This window comes from Hyperoodon ampullatus (assembly GCF_949752795.1).
Source record: "Hyperoodon ampullatus genome assembly, chromosome: 15".
Lineage (NCBI taxonomy): Eukaryota > Metazoa > Chordata > Mammalia > Artiodactyla > Ziphiidae > Hyperoodon > Hyperoodon ampullatus.
In genome coordinates this window covers 1,646,100-1,660,781 of record NC_136928.1, presented here as the reverse complement: position 1 = coordinate 1,660,781, position 14,682 = coordinate 1,646,100, and the positions used below count along the sequence as shown (strand labels likewise).

The 14,682-nt window shown below is 44.8% G+C and overlaps 1 protein-coding gene across 2 annotated transcripts in view; it reads left to right on the top strand.

Annotated features, from left to right (window-relative positions):
• Positions 1 to 14,682, top strand: part of TET3 (tet methylcytosine dioxygenase 3) — a gene marked incomplete at both ends in the record, with an annotated part of 103,146 nt that overhangs the window by 73,372 nt on the left and 15,092 nt on the right. For both annotated transcript variants that reach the window (XM_079721260.1, XM_079721261.1), the window contains 2 exons: positions 2,638 to 2,728; positions 9,998 to 10,091. In XM_079721260.1, the coding sequence (XP_079577386.1) occupies positions 2,638 to 2,728; positions 9,998 to 10,091 (185 nt within the window). The remainder of the gene's footprint in view (positions 1 to 2,637; positions 2,729 to 9,997; positions 10,092 to 14,682) is intronic.

The window sequence follows — 14,682 nt, the reverse complement described above, 5'->3', positions numbered from 1 at the left end:
GAGCACCAAGACCCTGTCAGCCACACGGCTCAGAAGAAAAGGAAGAAGAAAAAAGGAAGAAAAATAAATTAATAAAATGATAAAACGAAAAAATAAATAATGAAAATAAAAGAAGAGAGCAACCAAACTAATAAATCCACCAATGATAACAAGCACTAAAAACTAAACTAAAATAAATATAAAAATCAGAAACAAATCAGTTGCAAACAGCAATCCCCAAGTCTACTGTTGCTCCCAAAGTCCGCTGCCTCAATTTTGGGAACATTCGTTGTCTGTTCACGTATTCCACAGATGCAGGGTTCATCAAGTTGATTGCGGAGATTTAATCCGCTGCTCCTTGGGCTGCTGGGAGAGATTTCCCTTTCTCTTCTTTGTTCACATAGCTTCCGGGGTTCAGCTTTGGTTTTGGCCCACCTCTGTGTGTAGGTCACCCTCAGGCATCTGTTCCCGGCCAGACAGGACGGGGTTAAAGTAGCGGCTGATTAGCGCACTCTTGCTCACTCAGCTCAGGGGGAGGGAGGGGTACAGTAGTCATAACTGAAATGCAGGGCGAGCCTCCAGCGGCAGAGACCAGCGTGACATTGCAACGGCCTGAGGTGCACCGTCTGTTCTCCCAGGGAAGCTGTCCCTGTATCTCGGGACCCTGGCAGTGGCGGGCTGCACAGGCTCCCGGGAGGGGAGGCGTGGAGAGTGACCTGCACTCGCACACAGGCCTCTTGTTGGCGGCGGCAGCAGCCCCAGCGTCCCACGCCCGTCTCTGGGGTCCGCGCTTTCAGCCGCGCCTCGCGCCCGTCTCTGGAGCTCCTTTAAGCAGCGCTCTAATCCCCTCTCCTCACGCACCAGGAAACAAAGAGGGAAGGAGAAGTCTCTTGCCTCTTCGGCAGCTCCAGACTTTTCCCCGGACTCCCTCCCGGCCGGCCGTGGCTCACTAACTCCCTTCAGGCTGTGTTCACGCCGCCAGCGCGCTCTGACTGAAGCCCGAGCCTCAGCTCCCAGCCCCGCCCGCCCCGGCGGGTGAGGAGACGAGCCTCTCGGGCTGGTGAGTGGCGGTCGGCACCGCTCCTCTGTGCGGGAATCTCTCCGCTTTGCCCTCCGCACCCCTGTGGCTGCGGTCTCCTCCGCGGCTCCGAAGCTTTCCCCCTCCGCCACCCGCAGTCTCCACCCGCGAAGGGGCTCCTAGTGTGTGGAAACCGTTTCTCCTTCACGGCTCCCTCCCACTGGTGCAGGTCCCGGCCCTATCCTTTTGTCTCTGTTTATTCTGTTTTCTTTTACCCTACCCAGGTACGTGGGGAGTTTCTTGCCTTTTGGGAGGTCTGAGGTCTTCTGCCAGCGTTCAGTAGGTGTTCTGTAGGGGTTGTTCCACGTGTAGATGTATTTCTGATGTTTTTGTCGGGAGGAAAGTGATCTCCATGTCTTACTCCTCTGCCATCTTGAAGGTCCCCCCCCACAAATTAATCATTTTAAAGTGTACAATTCACTGACATTTAGTACATTCACAGTATTGTGAAATAATCACCTCTATCTAGTTCCAAAACGCTTTCATCCTTCTAAAATAAAATCCTGTACCCATTAAGTAGTAACTCTCCATATTCCTCCCTCCTCCCAGCCTCTGGCAACCATCATTCTGCTTTCTGTTTCTGTGGCTTTACCTATCCTGGATTATTTCGTATGAATGGAATCACGCAATATACGTGATATTTTGTGTCTGACTTTTTCACTTCTTGTAATGTTTTGAAGGTTCGTCCACTTTGTAGCAGGTATCAGTACTTCATTCCTTTCTCTTTTTTTAATTGTGGTAAAACATACTTAATATAAAATTTGCCATTTTAACCATTATTTAGTGTATAGTTTAGTGGCATTAATTACATTCACAATATTGTGCAACCATCACCACTATGTATTTCTAAAACTGTTTCAACACTAAACAGAAATTCTACCTATTAAGTAATAAGTCCCCATTCCCCACTCCTCCCAGCTGTTGGTAACCTCTAATCTAATTTTTACCTCTATGAATTTACCTATTCTAGATATATCCTGTAAGTGGAATCATACAATATTTGTCCTCTTGTGTCTGGCTTATTTCACTTAGCCTAACATTTTCCAGGTTCATCCATGTTATAGCACATATCAGAATAAATCCTTTTTATGGTTGAATAATATTCTGCTGTATGGATATACCACATTTTGTTCATCTGTTGATGGACACTTGTGTTGTTTTCGCCGTTTGGCTCTTGTAATAATGCTGCAATGAACACTGCATACAGGTGTTGTTTGAGTCCTTGTATTCAGCTTGTTTGGGTCTGTACCTAGGAGTGGAGTGATTTGCCGACCTCTGGTCTAGATTATGTATAATGATAAACTAAATTCCAGAGTGGTTAAGCCTCAGTCTTGATAGTGCATAGTTTTATCAGATTTTTAGATTTTTGCCAATTTCATCTGTGTGTAATGGTGTTTCATTGTGATTTTAATTTGTATTTCCTGATTTCTAATGGGGGTGAACATGTTTCCACATGTTTATAAGCCATTGAATTTCCTGTTTTGTACTATGCCATTAATTTTCCTATTGATGATTTGCCTCCCTAAATTAATATTGATGAATTGATATCTCCAAATAATGTTTACTTTGTATTTCTGCAGAACAAATAGTGGAGAAAGATGAAGGTCCATATTATACTCATCTGGGATCTGGCCCCACGGTAGCCTCCATCCGGGAACTCATGGAGGAGCGGTGAGTGATGCACAGATGTCCAAGGAGAAATGAGCAAGTTGTTAATAGAATATGGATTTTAAGCACCTCTCGTTTTCATTGCCTTATACTAGACAGCCTACAGAAAGGAATCCCTGATACACAGACTGAAAAGCTGAATGTGGGATTTTCACCCCCAGTGCCCCAGGTTTCTTTCTGTCTATAGGTCTGCCCTTTACAGATCCCCATAACCCCCTTTTATCTCACTCTTTCTTGAAATATTTTTGATTAAAGAAATGGGGTTAAATGGTTGTATGTCCTGTAGAGTTTCCCATGGTCTGAAGTTTGCTGCTACCTTTCCTGTGGTATTGTTTAACAGGTTCTTCTGCCCTGTGTCGGGTAAATCGGTTAGATCTAAAGGCTTGATCAGAATCAGATTGTTTCTTTCTTTCAAAACTACTTCCTAGGTGGTGTTTTGTACCACCAGTAGGAGAAATGTATGCCTTGTCTTTGGCCAGTGGGCACCTGTTCACATTGTCTCCTGAATCCTTTTGACATGATCCTAGGAGTTCTTGATTTCTCATATTTTTATTGGGGGAAGAAATATTTAGAAAACAGACTCTGGGTGCTGGGGGTGCTCAGTTTTCTAGGCCATTTCAGTAGAAAGAGCCAAGATGTATGTGTAGGTTTTTTATTTTTGCTATTGTTTAGTGGTTAAATACATACACTGAGTTTATATACACTTCCAATTCGAACTCAAGACTATAGGGCTTTTACAGAACAGCTCTGTTTTGCTTTTTTAAGCAGTTTTGTACAGATAGAAACTTTAAAATCTATGTACGTGTCCACAGTAGATAGTAAATACTGAGTTCCAGTGTGTAGAGAGGTAAAAATTGCTTGGTGATTGAGAGCATATGGACACTGGAGCTGGACTAAGGTCCAGTCCTGGCCCTTCCACTTACTGATGAGTTCTTTGGTAAGTTGCTTTAACTTCTCTGTGACTCGGTTTTCTTATCTGCAAAATGGAGAAAATAAAAGTACCTACATTGGAGGAGAGTTATGAGGATAAACTGAATTGATGTCTGGGAAGCACTTACTGCTTACTAGTAAATATTACATACAGGGTGTCTACATCATATCTGCATTTACTGACTGCATTTTTACAACAAACATTAGTATTTTAATAGTAAAGGCGTAAATTATGTAAGACATAAACATGTTTGCTCATACGTATATATAGACATACAGATGTGTGGAAGGCTGGGGGCTGAGAATTGTAGCTTAGAATTTCTACAAATTTGGGGACCAGGTTTTGTCTGACCAGGGTAACTAATATTGTCATTAATATAGCAGGGAACATGATTTTGAACTAAATAACTGTAGTGATATCCCCGAATGAATAAAAGGTAACATGGATGGGGCACAGTGATCTGCTGTAAACACTCTTAATTATCATGTACCATCTGGAAACATTTATGTTCATAGTAGCCCATCAGAAAAGCATTTGATCCAAGACCCAATCTGTAAATTCAAGACTGATTGAAAGAGCACCTCTGAGTCCATAAGAATCATCAAAAAGTCTGCAAATAACAAATGTTGGCAAGGATGTAGAGGAAAGGGAGCCCTAGTTGTTGGTGAGAATGAAACATTTAAAACAGTGTGTGGGTTATTCATGCACGCCTGCATGTGCCCCATGTGTATGTGTTACAGCTTTGAGATTGGAGCGGGCATTATTTTGGCCAGCGATTTTTTTTTTAACATCTTTATTGGAGTATAATTGCTTTACAGTGGTGTGTTAGTTTCTGCTGTATAACAAAGTGAATCAGTTATACATATACATATGTCCCCATATCTCCTTCCTCTTGCGTCTCCCTCCCTCCCACCCTCCCTATCCCACCCCTCTAGGTGGTCACAAAGCACCGAGCTGATCTCCTTGTGCTATGCGGCTGCTTCCCACTAGCTATCTATTTTACATTTGGTAGTGTATATATGTCCATGCCACTCTCTCACTTTGTTCCAGCTTACCCTTCCCCCTCCCCGTGTCCTTAAGTCCATTCTCTAGTAGGTCTGCATCTTTATTCCCATCCTGCCCCTAGGTTCTTCATGGCCTTTTTTTTTTTTTTTTTTAGATTCCATATAGATGTGTTAGCATATGGTATTTGTTTTTCTCTTTCTGACTTACTTCACTCTGTATGACAGACTCTAGGTCCATCCACCTCACTACAAATAACTCAATTTTGTTTCTTTTTATGGCTGAGTAATATTCCATTGTATATATGTGCCACATCTTCTTTATCCATTCATCTGTGGATGGACGCTTAGGTTGCTTCCATGTCCTGGCTATTGTAAATAGAGCTGTAATGAACATTGTGGTACATGACTCTTTGAATTATGGGTTTCTCAGGGTATATGCCCAGTAGTGGGATTGCTGGCTCATATGGTCATTCTATTTGTAGTTTTTTAAGGAATCTCCATACTGTTCTCCATAGAGGCTGTATCAATTTACATTCCCACCAACAGTGCAAGAGGGTGGGTTCCCTTTTCTCCACACCCTCTCCAGCATTTATGGTTTGTAGATTTTTTGATGATGGCCGTTCTGACTAGTGTGAGGTGATACCTCATTGTAGTTTTGGTTTGCATTTCTCTAATGATTAGTGATGTTGAGCATTCTTTTTGGCCAGCGATTTTTGTGAGGAGTCTTGACATGATTGTTTACGGGTTGAGGGCTGCAGGGGAGTCAGATGTCCAAGTTTGATCTGGGACAGTTTTTATGTGTGTTTGTGTTTTGGTAACGATTTTGCAAGATTGCTAGACAGCTCTCTCAATAACTTTTAGTTATAGAAGAGTATGTTTTGAAACAAGGATTAAGAGATAATGATAAAGTTGAGATTTGTCCTTTTTTTTTTTTTGTCATTGCTTTAAAAATAACAGCCAAGTGTAGATTCTTCAGAAACTGATCCAAGGGAGGAATTCCTCTCAAGACCAGGAATACTTGTGTTTTTCCTCAGCAACTGGTTTATTTTTATCTTAAGGGCCTTGTAAATCATGGAACAGATTGTGTTTCCATCTTTATGTTGGCTGCTAGTAAGCTTAGAGCCAGATTTGTGTATCCTCATTAGGAGGAACGTAATTTCTCATCTTTGGCCCGTGGGAGCCTATTCAGGTTCACTCCTGAGTCCTTCTGACATGACCCTAAGGAGTCTTCATTAGCTTCCTTGATTTCTCATGTGATGAAATGTTCTAGGCTCATCTCTTAAAAATATGCACAAGATCCCACCGTTTGCATTTTGCATAACAACATCATGTCTGTCTGTTTCCCCCTTTACTCTGATTTCATCACCTGTTATTTTTATCACATAGACATCTTTTTAAGCTCCTTCTGGAACAGGAGGGGAATGAATGATTGCTGAAAATCACCTGGAAGGGGGTCTAGTTTGTGAATGATCCAGGCCGTCTCTTTCTCTAGACTTCCCGCCCAACCCTTACTCTGCAGGACCACTCCGCTGCCAGGAGTTGGCCAAGGCAAGGAGGGAAGAAAACTGAAATCCAGGGGATGTTGGTGCTTTTAGTTTATCTGGGAAAGACTGTGAAAGGAGGAGGCTGAAAGCAAGTCCTAAAATATTATCAGATTTGTTAATGGGTTCCATACCTCCTGGGTACCCAGGTCCTTGTTGTCATAGATAATTGGAGTCAGGTGTTCAAACCCATATCTGAGAATGGCCTGCTGCACAGGGCCACATGTCCTCGAACTGGAAAGGGGATTCTCTGCAGCCTAGGAGTTCATTAAATGTTCATTCTAGGAATGAAAGCACCAGCACCATGCCAGCAAATCCTCTGAGTTTGGGGGAACTGGTCTCATTAATGTGTGATAGAGGTAACCCTGAAGAATCACAACTTTAGATCAGCGGTTATCAAGCTTGAGCATGCTTCAGGTCTCTGGAGGACTTGTGAAAGCACAGATCGCTGGGCCCCACCCCAGGGTTTCTGACCCAGCAGGTCTGGGATGGGACCTGAGAGTCTGCATTCCTCCCAAGTTTCCAGGGGATGCTGGTCCCAGCACCACCTTTGAGAATCACTGGCTAAGACGATCAAGTTACCCTTTAGAATAAGGTTTCAGCCTACCCTTCCAGGCTTAGTTTAGGGTCTAGGAGTTCACCTATATGAACGCCTCTTAATGATAGGCCAGAAAGTAAGATATTTAAGAAAAAAGAACTAAATCCAGAGTTGGTTGGTTGTCTTTAAACACAGAGACAGTTCTGGTTAAAAAAAAAAAAATTCTAACTGATCAGACAGTGCTTGGCCCTTTTATTTGCTCTCAAATGTGAAGTTCACTACAGGAAGCATTTCTCACAAGGATGGGACGGTGGGGAAGGTCTTGGTCAGAAAGCCTAGTCTGTGTCCTCAGCTCACCCTCCTGTGGGGAACACGATATCCTGTCCGTTCCAGTGAGAACAGTATGGTCACCTCAGGTTGTTCTTCCCACAGCGACCCCAGGACACACTGAGTGTCCAGACTCTGCGCTCCTGATAGATGCTTGTGGAGCTGAAAGTTTTCCAGGAACCAAACAAAAGCAGCACTATCTGGTCTTTTCCTCTTGAGCCAGACCACGCTATATAAACTCCCCAGAGTCCTGTCTCCAAACACATTCTATAAGGGACTAACATAGCCTTAGAATTTTAATGTGGCAGTTATCAGCTTTTCACCTCATTCCTGAGGTCTTGAGTGAAATAGAGAACATTGAACTCAGAGAAACCTTAGATCAGCATTTTTTTTGTTTTTGTTTTGTTTTTTGGGTTTTTTTTTTTTTTTTTCGGTACGCGGGCCTCTCACTGTTGTGGCCTCTCCTGTTGCGGAGCACAGGCTCCAGACGCACAGGCTCAGCGGCCATGGCTCACGGGCCCAGCCACTCCACGGCATGTGGGATCTTCCCGGACCGGGGCACAAACCCGTGTCCCCTGCGTCGGCAGGCGGACTCTCAACCACTGTGCCACCAGGGAAGCCCAGAAGCATTTTTTTAATATTTGTTTTCTTTTCCAATTACAAAAATAAAACATGTCTATAAAAGGCTGTTTTTAAAAAGTCTAGAGTGAATAAAGCTCTCATAATTATCCTTCTTAGAAGACAATTTTTTTTAAAGTTTGACGCTTACGTTACTATTTTTTCTAAGCATTTACGAAGATACACATATGTATAGAGAGAAATTTTGAACAAAACGGGATCAAGCATACTATCCCCATGTTTGTAGCTATTACCCCTCACCCCACTTAATTTCTTTCGTGTCAGTACATACAATTCTGTAGAATCCTTTTTGACAACTATGTGGTTTTCCATTGCATGGACATTTATTTTATTATGTTTTATTTAGCCAGTCCTATACTGGATATTTAAGTTCTTTCTAAATTTTCTCTTGTTGATGCAACAATGAATATCTTGTTCCTAAATCTTGGTGTATTTGTACAGTTATGTCTGAGGTAGAGATTCCTAGAAGCAGAGTGGATGAGATAAAGAATTATGTGTAACTATATATGTATTTATATAAAGAATATGTAAAACAAAATATGTAGTAGCTATGATAACATTATCCTCTATTAAATAGTATATTAAAATAATATGCTATGACCAAATTGGATTTATTACAGAAATATAAGGATTGTTTGCTCTAGACAGTCTGTTAAAATAGCATACCTTGTTAATTGACCAAAGGAGAAAAACCATTCAATCATCCATGTCCTTAGTTGCTAAAAATGTATTTGATAAAATTGATCGATTCTTGATTAAAAATCCTTAGGACAAGGACTTCCCTGGTGGTGCAGTGGTTAAGAATCCGCCTGCCATTGCAGGGGACATGGGTTCTAGCCCTGGTCCGGGAAGATCCCACATGCCGCGGAGTAACTAAGCCCGTGCACGACTACTGAGCCACGTGCCACAACTACTGAAGCCCGCATGCCTAGAGCCCGTGCTCCGCAACAAGAGAAGCCACCGCAGCGAGAAGCCCGTGCACCGCAACAAAGAGTAGTTCCCGCTCACCGCAACTAGAGAAAGCCCGCGCGCAGCAACGAAGACCCAATGCAGCAAAAAAAAAAAAAAAAAAAAAAAAAAAAATTCCTTAGAACAGGAAACCCTTAGCAGAGCCCTTCAAAGTAAGGGAGTCTCTATCTCTGTCCCAAAGTCAGCGAGCTTCATGCCCAGGGATGAGTAGTTAGAAACATTTCCAGTAAAGTCAAGAAATAAGCAAAGATGCCTGCTAGTGCTTTGGAAGGGGCTGGCGAGTACAGACAGACACGAGATGGAAGTAGAGGCATGGAAAGTGGAAAGGAGGAGGTGGCCAATAACCAGTACTTGCAGATGATACAATATTGTACTTGAAACTACAAAGCTATTAAAAATAAGACAATTCAGCAAGATGGATGTTTACAGTATTAAGAATAATTAATATTTATCGGGCTCTTCCCTCATGCCAGGAACTTCAGAGTACTTTAATGCACTCCCTGTGGATTATCTCATTTGATCTTTTCCCAAGCCTAGGAGACGGGAACCATTTTTATATCCATGTTACAGATGAGGAAACTGAGGCTTAGGTTCAGTCATTTGGGCATGGTCCTGTAACAAGAAAGGGCTGTGCTGGCACTCAAGCCCCAGCTCTCTGACCTCCAAGGCTGCACTTTAACCGCCATTGCCCCCAGGTAGCTGTGTGGCCTTGGGCAGGTCAGTTCAGCTCTGGGGGCCACAGTTTCATCACCTCTGAATGTGGTGAATCCCTGAGTGTGTGCACACATGTATGGGCCAGGGCAGGGGTGTGTGCAGGAACCAGACGTGTTTACTGTCCAAGGGAATCTCAGAGCTGGGTTTGTACTGGGTAGGGTCGCTTCCCCCGGCCTCAGCTAGCCGTCCTCATCTGTTCAAATGTCAGTTGGGGATTTTGTTGAAAGAGAATAATAAGGGTTTCCCCATTTGTTTTCTTTTGTCTATTGCACTTTACTGAATTTATAAATAACTAACTCTGCTAACAGGGCTGGATACAAATGCCTGTGTTGAGCCTTGGGTTTGAGTGCTCAGAGGTAATAATCAGAGACCTTCTGCCCTGGAACAGAGCGGAGCCAGGTGGACCAGAGGCCCTGGGAGTCTGTAAGTGGAGCTGTGTCCCCAGAGGCTTTCACACGGAATAAACATTTAAATCTTTCTCCTTCTTCTCTATTGCCCCACAGTAACTAGAAACCCTAGCTGAAACACACCGAGGCTTGCCTTCCTACCGAGACGTGCTCTCCTTGGGGCTTCAGCTGTGCTGATGGTGCCTTCTGTCTCCCTCTCCAGGTACGGAGAGAAGGGGAAAGCCATCCGGATCGAGAAGGTCATCTACACGGGCAAGGAAGGGAAGAGCTCACGTGGCTGTCCCATCGCAAAGTGGGTACGTGTCGAAGCCCCACAGCCCAAGCTGGGCCGGGGAGTGGAGGGTAGATGCGTGCGCCGTCCGGGGAGCTGTGAGCCAGCATGTGGTGCTGGTTAGGGGCATCTTCCCCCCGCCTTGGCTGTTCGTCCTCACTCTGTTTAAATGCCAGCCTCTGAGGTCCACGGCTGGCCTTGGAACGGCTCTGGTCATACTCTCAGCTCATACTGCCCCTGTGGTTCAGGGCTGCAGAGGGAGGGAGGAGAAGCGGAAGCTGGAGACGTCATCTTGCTCAAGGCTGAGCCCCACCACAGTCCCTGTGACTCCTCTGCCCGCTTTGTGTGCCCTGGAGCTGCAGGTGTTCCTGTCTCCTGTCCACAAGAACCAAGCCTCTGACTTAGCCTCTGACAAGAACTGACCCTCTCAGGGTCAGGGACAGCACTGCATCTGTCTTACTTCTGAGCCACTGTTTCCTATAAGGCAGCCTGTGTGTCCCGGCAGAGGGGATGTCAATGGCTCAGACCCCAGTTTCACCCAAAGTTTTCTGACCTTGCCCTTCCAGGCCTCATAGAGCACTTTATTTTATTTTTATTTTTATATTTTTTTAACATCTTTATTGGAGTATAATTGCTTTACAATGGTGTGTCAGTTTCTGCTGTATAACAAAGTGAATCAGTTATACATATAAATATGTCCCCATATCTCTTCCCTCTTGCGTCTCCCTCCCTCCCACCCTCCCTATCCCACCCCTCTAGGTGGTCACAAAGCACCAAGCTGATCTCCCTGTGCTACGCGGCTGCTTCCCACTAGCTATCTAATTTACGTTTGGTAGTGTATCTATGTCCATGCCACTCTCTCACTTTGTCACAGCTTACCCTTCCCCCTCCCCATATCCTCAAGTCCATGCTGTAGTAGGTCTGTGTCTTTATTCCCATCTTACCCCTAGGTTCTTCATGACATTTTTTTTCTTAAATTCCATATATATGAGTTAGCATATGGTATTTGTCTTTCTCTTTCTGACTTACTTCACTCTGTATGACAGACTCTAGATCCATCCACCTCACTACAAATAACTCAATTTCGTTTCTTTTTATGGCTGAGTAATATTCCATTGTATATATGTGCCACATCTTCTTTATCCATAGAGCACTTTAGAACCACTGTGGAACCAGTGCCCAGAGCAGCAGCAAGGTTATCAGGTAGCTGTTTACTCAGTGCTTGGTAGGGAGAATATACATGGAAAATAGAAGGCTCCATCCCTGTGTTCAAGCTGCTTATGATGTAGAGACACAGGAAGTAAGATCATGGAGACTTGAATATTCGAGCTTTAACACTGAGAGGCAGACTTGGTGCTGTAGAGTTCAGGGGCAAAAGGGACATGACTGGCAGGAGGAGTGTTCAGGCTGGGTTTCCCAGAGAAGGTGGATATGCGTGGGGCCATATTAAATGGGCCAGGAGAAGGTAACAGCATTCCTGGTGAGGACAGTCATGTTGGCAAAGGCAAAAAGGCTGGGTGAACATACACACGGCTCACTTAGAGTGAGGGATGGTGGTAAGATGACCTTTGTCATCGTCTGTCCATCTGCGCACATGCCTGTTTTTATCTGATCTGTACCCCATGCCTTTGCACCTTTATGTTTAACGAAAATAAAAGGTGTCTGAACCTGAACTACCGCATATCTATTTGTAGCAGTTTTCAGACATTAGTGAAGAATTATCTGGAGAAATCTGGAATACTTAAGAGTATTCACAGGTATGTAGAAGCATGTTGTCCCCACCCTTGTGAAAGATGGTCATTACAGTGGGAGGTTGACTATGTCTGCGGCTGATCAGGGCGGGGTGTTATCCCCCCAGAGAACCTATTAGAGAAATGGCATTGTCCCTCTCTCCTGCTAATTCAGGCAGTTGTTGAGGAATTCCAAAGTCTTGGGCAAGAAACTGAAGATCCTTGGGGCGTAGGTAGAGATAGGGACTTCTCAGCTTCAGAAACAGCACCTTAAAGAAAGGAAACACCTGGCTGTGTGGGTGGTGTTGAGGATGAGAACATGCATTTCCAGTCCCCGGACACCCATGGTCAAGCTTTAGCTCTTGACCAGCTCTTGTATGTCTCTGCTGAGGGCTGGAGAGGGAGTTGCCCAGGTAAAGCGTGAGACCAGTTTCTGGGGCTGTGAGAGGAGAGCAGAATGATGGGTCCGGGGGAGGAGCTTGGTCCTCCAGGGTCTGTGGACAGATGCCCAGAGCAGGACACATGTAGCACAAGTGCTTTGTCCAAAGGTTGGAATAACTGTGGGTATCACCAAGTCTGGTGGGGGATGCCAGCTTTGAAAGAAAAGCTCAGATAGAAGGGAATACATAGTGACAGAGAGGTGAGGAAATTCTGTATCTGATGAGTGCAGATAAAAGGAGAGAGGAAAAATTTTTTTATGAGAAGAGTGGTAGATCATAGAACTGTTACAGCGGCAAGAGAAAGGCCGTGCTGAGTTGTGGGGTTTTTTTCCCTCTTTTATAACCGTCTCTCATAGTGTGGTGGACTTCTCTTACTTTTTGCCTACACAGCCACCAAATGCCCTATGTATTTTGGTTGTAGGGCTCATCTAGAGTTCCACCTCCTTGGAAGTTAGAGAAGAGGCAGGTGTTCCCTTTCTCTGCCCCCCACCCCCGAGCAAGTGACCCACAAATGCTAAGAAGGACAGATTACCCTTGGTGGCAGCATGGCATCAAGAGCTCAGGAAGTGGTCCATGGCCCCGGGGGAGTGGCAGCATCCAGCTGCCTGTGGTGGACAGTGCCTTCTGTGGCTCTCCCCACTTCCCCTGTCCCATGTCTAGAGCCTGGGTTTTCTTTCCAACTGGGGTTCATGTCTGTGTTTGCAGCCTGAACCCCCAACCAATACCTTCATTACAAGCAGTGTACCTGACAAGTTCTAGACTTAACCGGCTAGGATCTTGGGGGACAAAGCTGAGGTGCATCATGGATGCCCAGCAAATGTGTGTTGAGAGAATGATCTAAGAAAGCAATGGGGACTACCCAGAGAGCCTGCTGGTAGTCTCTGATTTTAAGGTGGCCTGTACAAAGTATGGAAGTCACCAAGCATGGGAGTAAGGGAGTGACCCATGGAGCATTCCAAAGGCTCAGAATAAACAGAGGCATGCCAGAAGCAAACACTGCAGACGGGAAAAACGGGCTTTTGGTAGAAGAACCATGGAGATTCTGCTTTGCTAGCCTGTAAAGGTAACAGGTCAGAAGGCAGATATTTGAAGACCCTTTAGGGATATGGTAGAGTAGACTTACTGGGGAACCCCAGTGGTTGGAACTAAGTACCAAGGGTGAGAGTTATGGGGGAATAGATTTGAGTTTCTGCCTGGTGCTGTTCTAGGTTCAGTGCTCAGGGAATTCCTGCCCAGAATCTAAGTGATTTGTTTACAACCCTGTGATGGCATGTGAACAGTCTGTGTTGCCGTGCTCGAGTGTTGGTTTGTTCACACCTTACGTTGGCCTTTGACTTTTGCACTTTGTGTATTTCACCCTGCTGGGTTCCTTCATAGAGTGTGGATAGGGAGCTCCGCCTTGTTATAGCTTTTTTGAGTGTACCCCAAGGCCTGTGAGGGTGCCACAGGGCTGTCTGCTCATGCCTAGTCACCTTTATGTGTTTGTCACTTGGGAAACCCAAAGGGCATGACCTCAATCTCAACTCTGACAGGTCGGGTGTCTCTGTGTGCTCTGAACGTGTGTTGCACATGAGTGCAATTAGTCAATGCACTGCCCGGGCAACGAGCGGAGGTTGACAATAGTGTCTCGGAAACCCTAGTACCTACGATGTGTGCAGATACGCATGAAATGCCCGGCTCAGTCTGCAGTAGGCCAATCACACAGGGATATGATTAATGGCATGTTCATATATTTACTGAGCCACAAAAAACAATTTTATAAATAATGATGTAATTGATGCTTCCACAAAGGGTAAGGGTGGTGGGCACCATTATTGCTGTGGCTCAAAACAGGAACTCTTGGCCCAGTTATATGTTTTGTTTAGCATACAAGGTGTCCTTTAAATTTGTGAAGCAAATTCTGATACATGCTGCATCATGGATGAAACTTAAGGACATTATGCTAAGCGAAATAAAGCCAGTTATTAAAGGACAAATGCTGTATGATTCCACTTCTATGAGGCACCCAGAGTAGTCAGGTTAATAGAGTCAGAAAGCTAGATGGTTGTTACCATGGGCTGTGGGCAGGGCAGAATGGAGAGTTAGTGTTAAATGGGTGTAGAGTTTCTGTCTGGGAAAATAAAAAGTTCTGGAGATGGAAAAAGTTCTGGTGATAGTTTGCACAACAACCTGAATATACTTAATGCTACTGAACTGTACACTTAAAATGCTGAATTTTAAGTTACGTATATTTTACTACAATTTTAAAAATTGAATTTGGGGGCTTCCCTGGTGGCGCAGTGGTTGAGAGTCCGCCTGCCGATGCAGGGGACATGGGTTCGCGCCCCGGTCCGGGAAGATCCCACATGCCGCTGAGCGCCTGAGCCCGTGAGCCATGGCCACTGAGCCTGTGTGTCCACAGCCTGTGCTCCGCAGCGGCAGAGGCCACAACAGTGAGAGGCCCGCG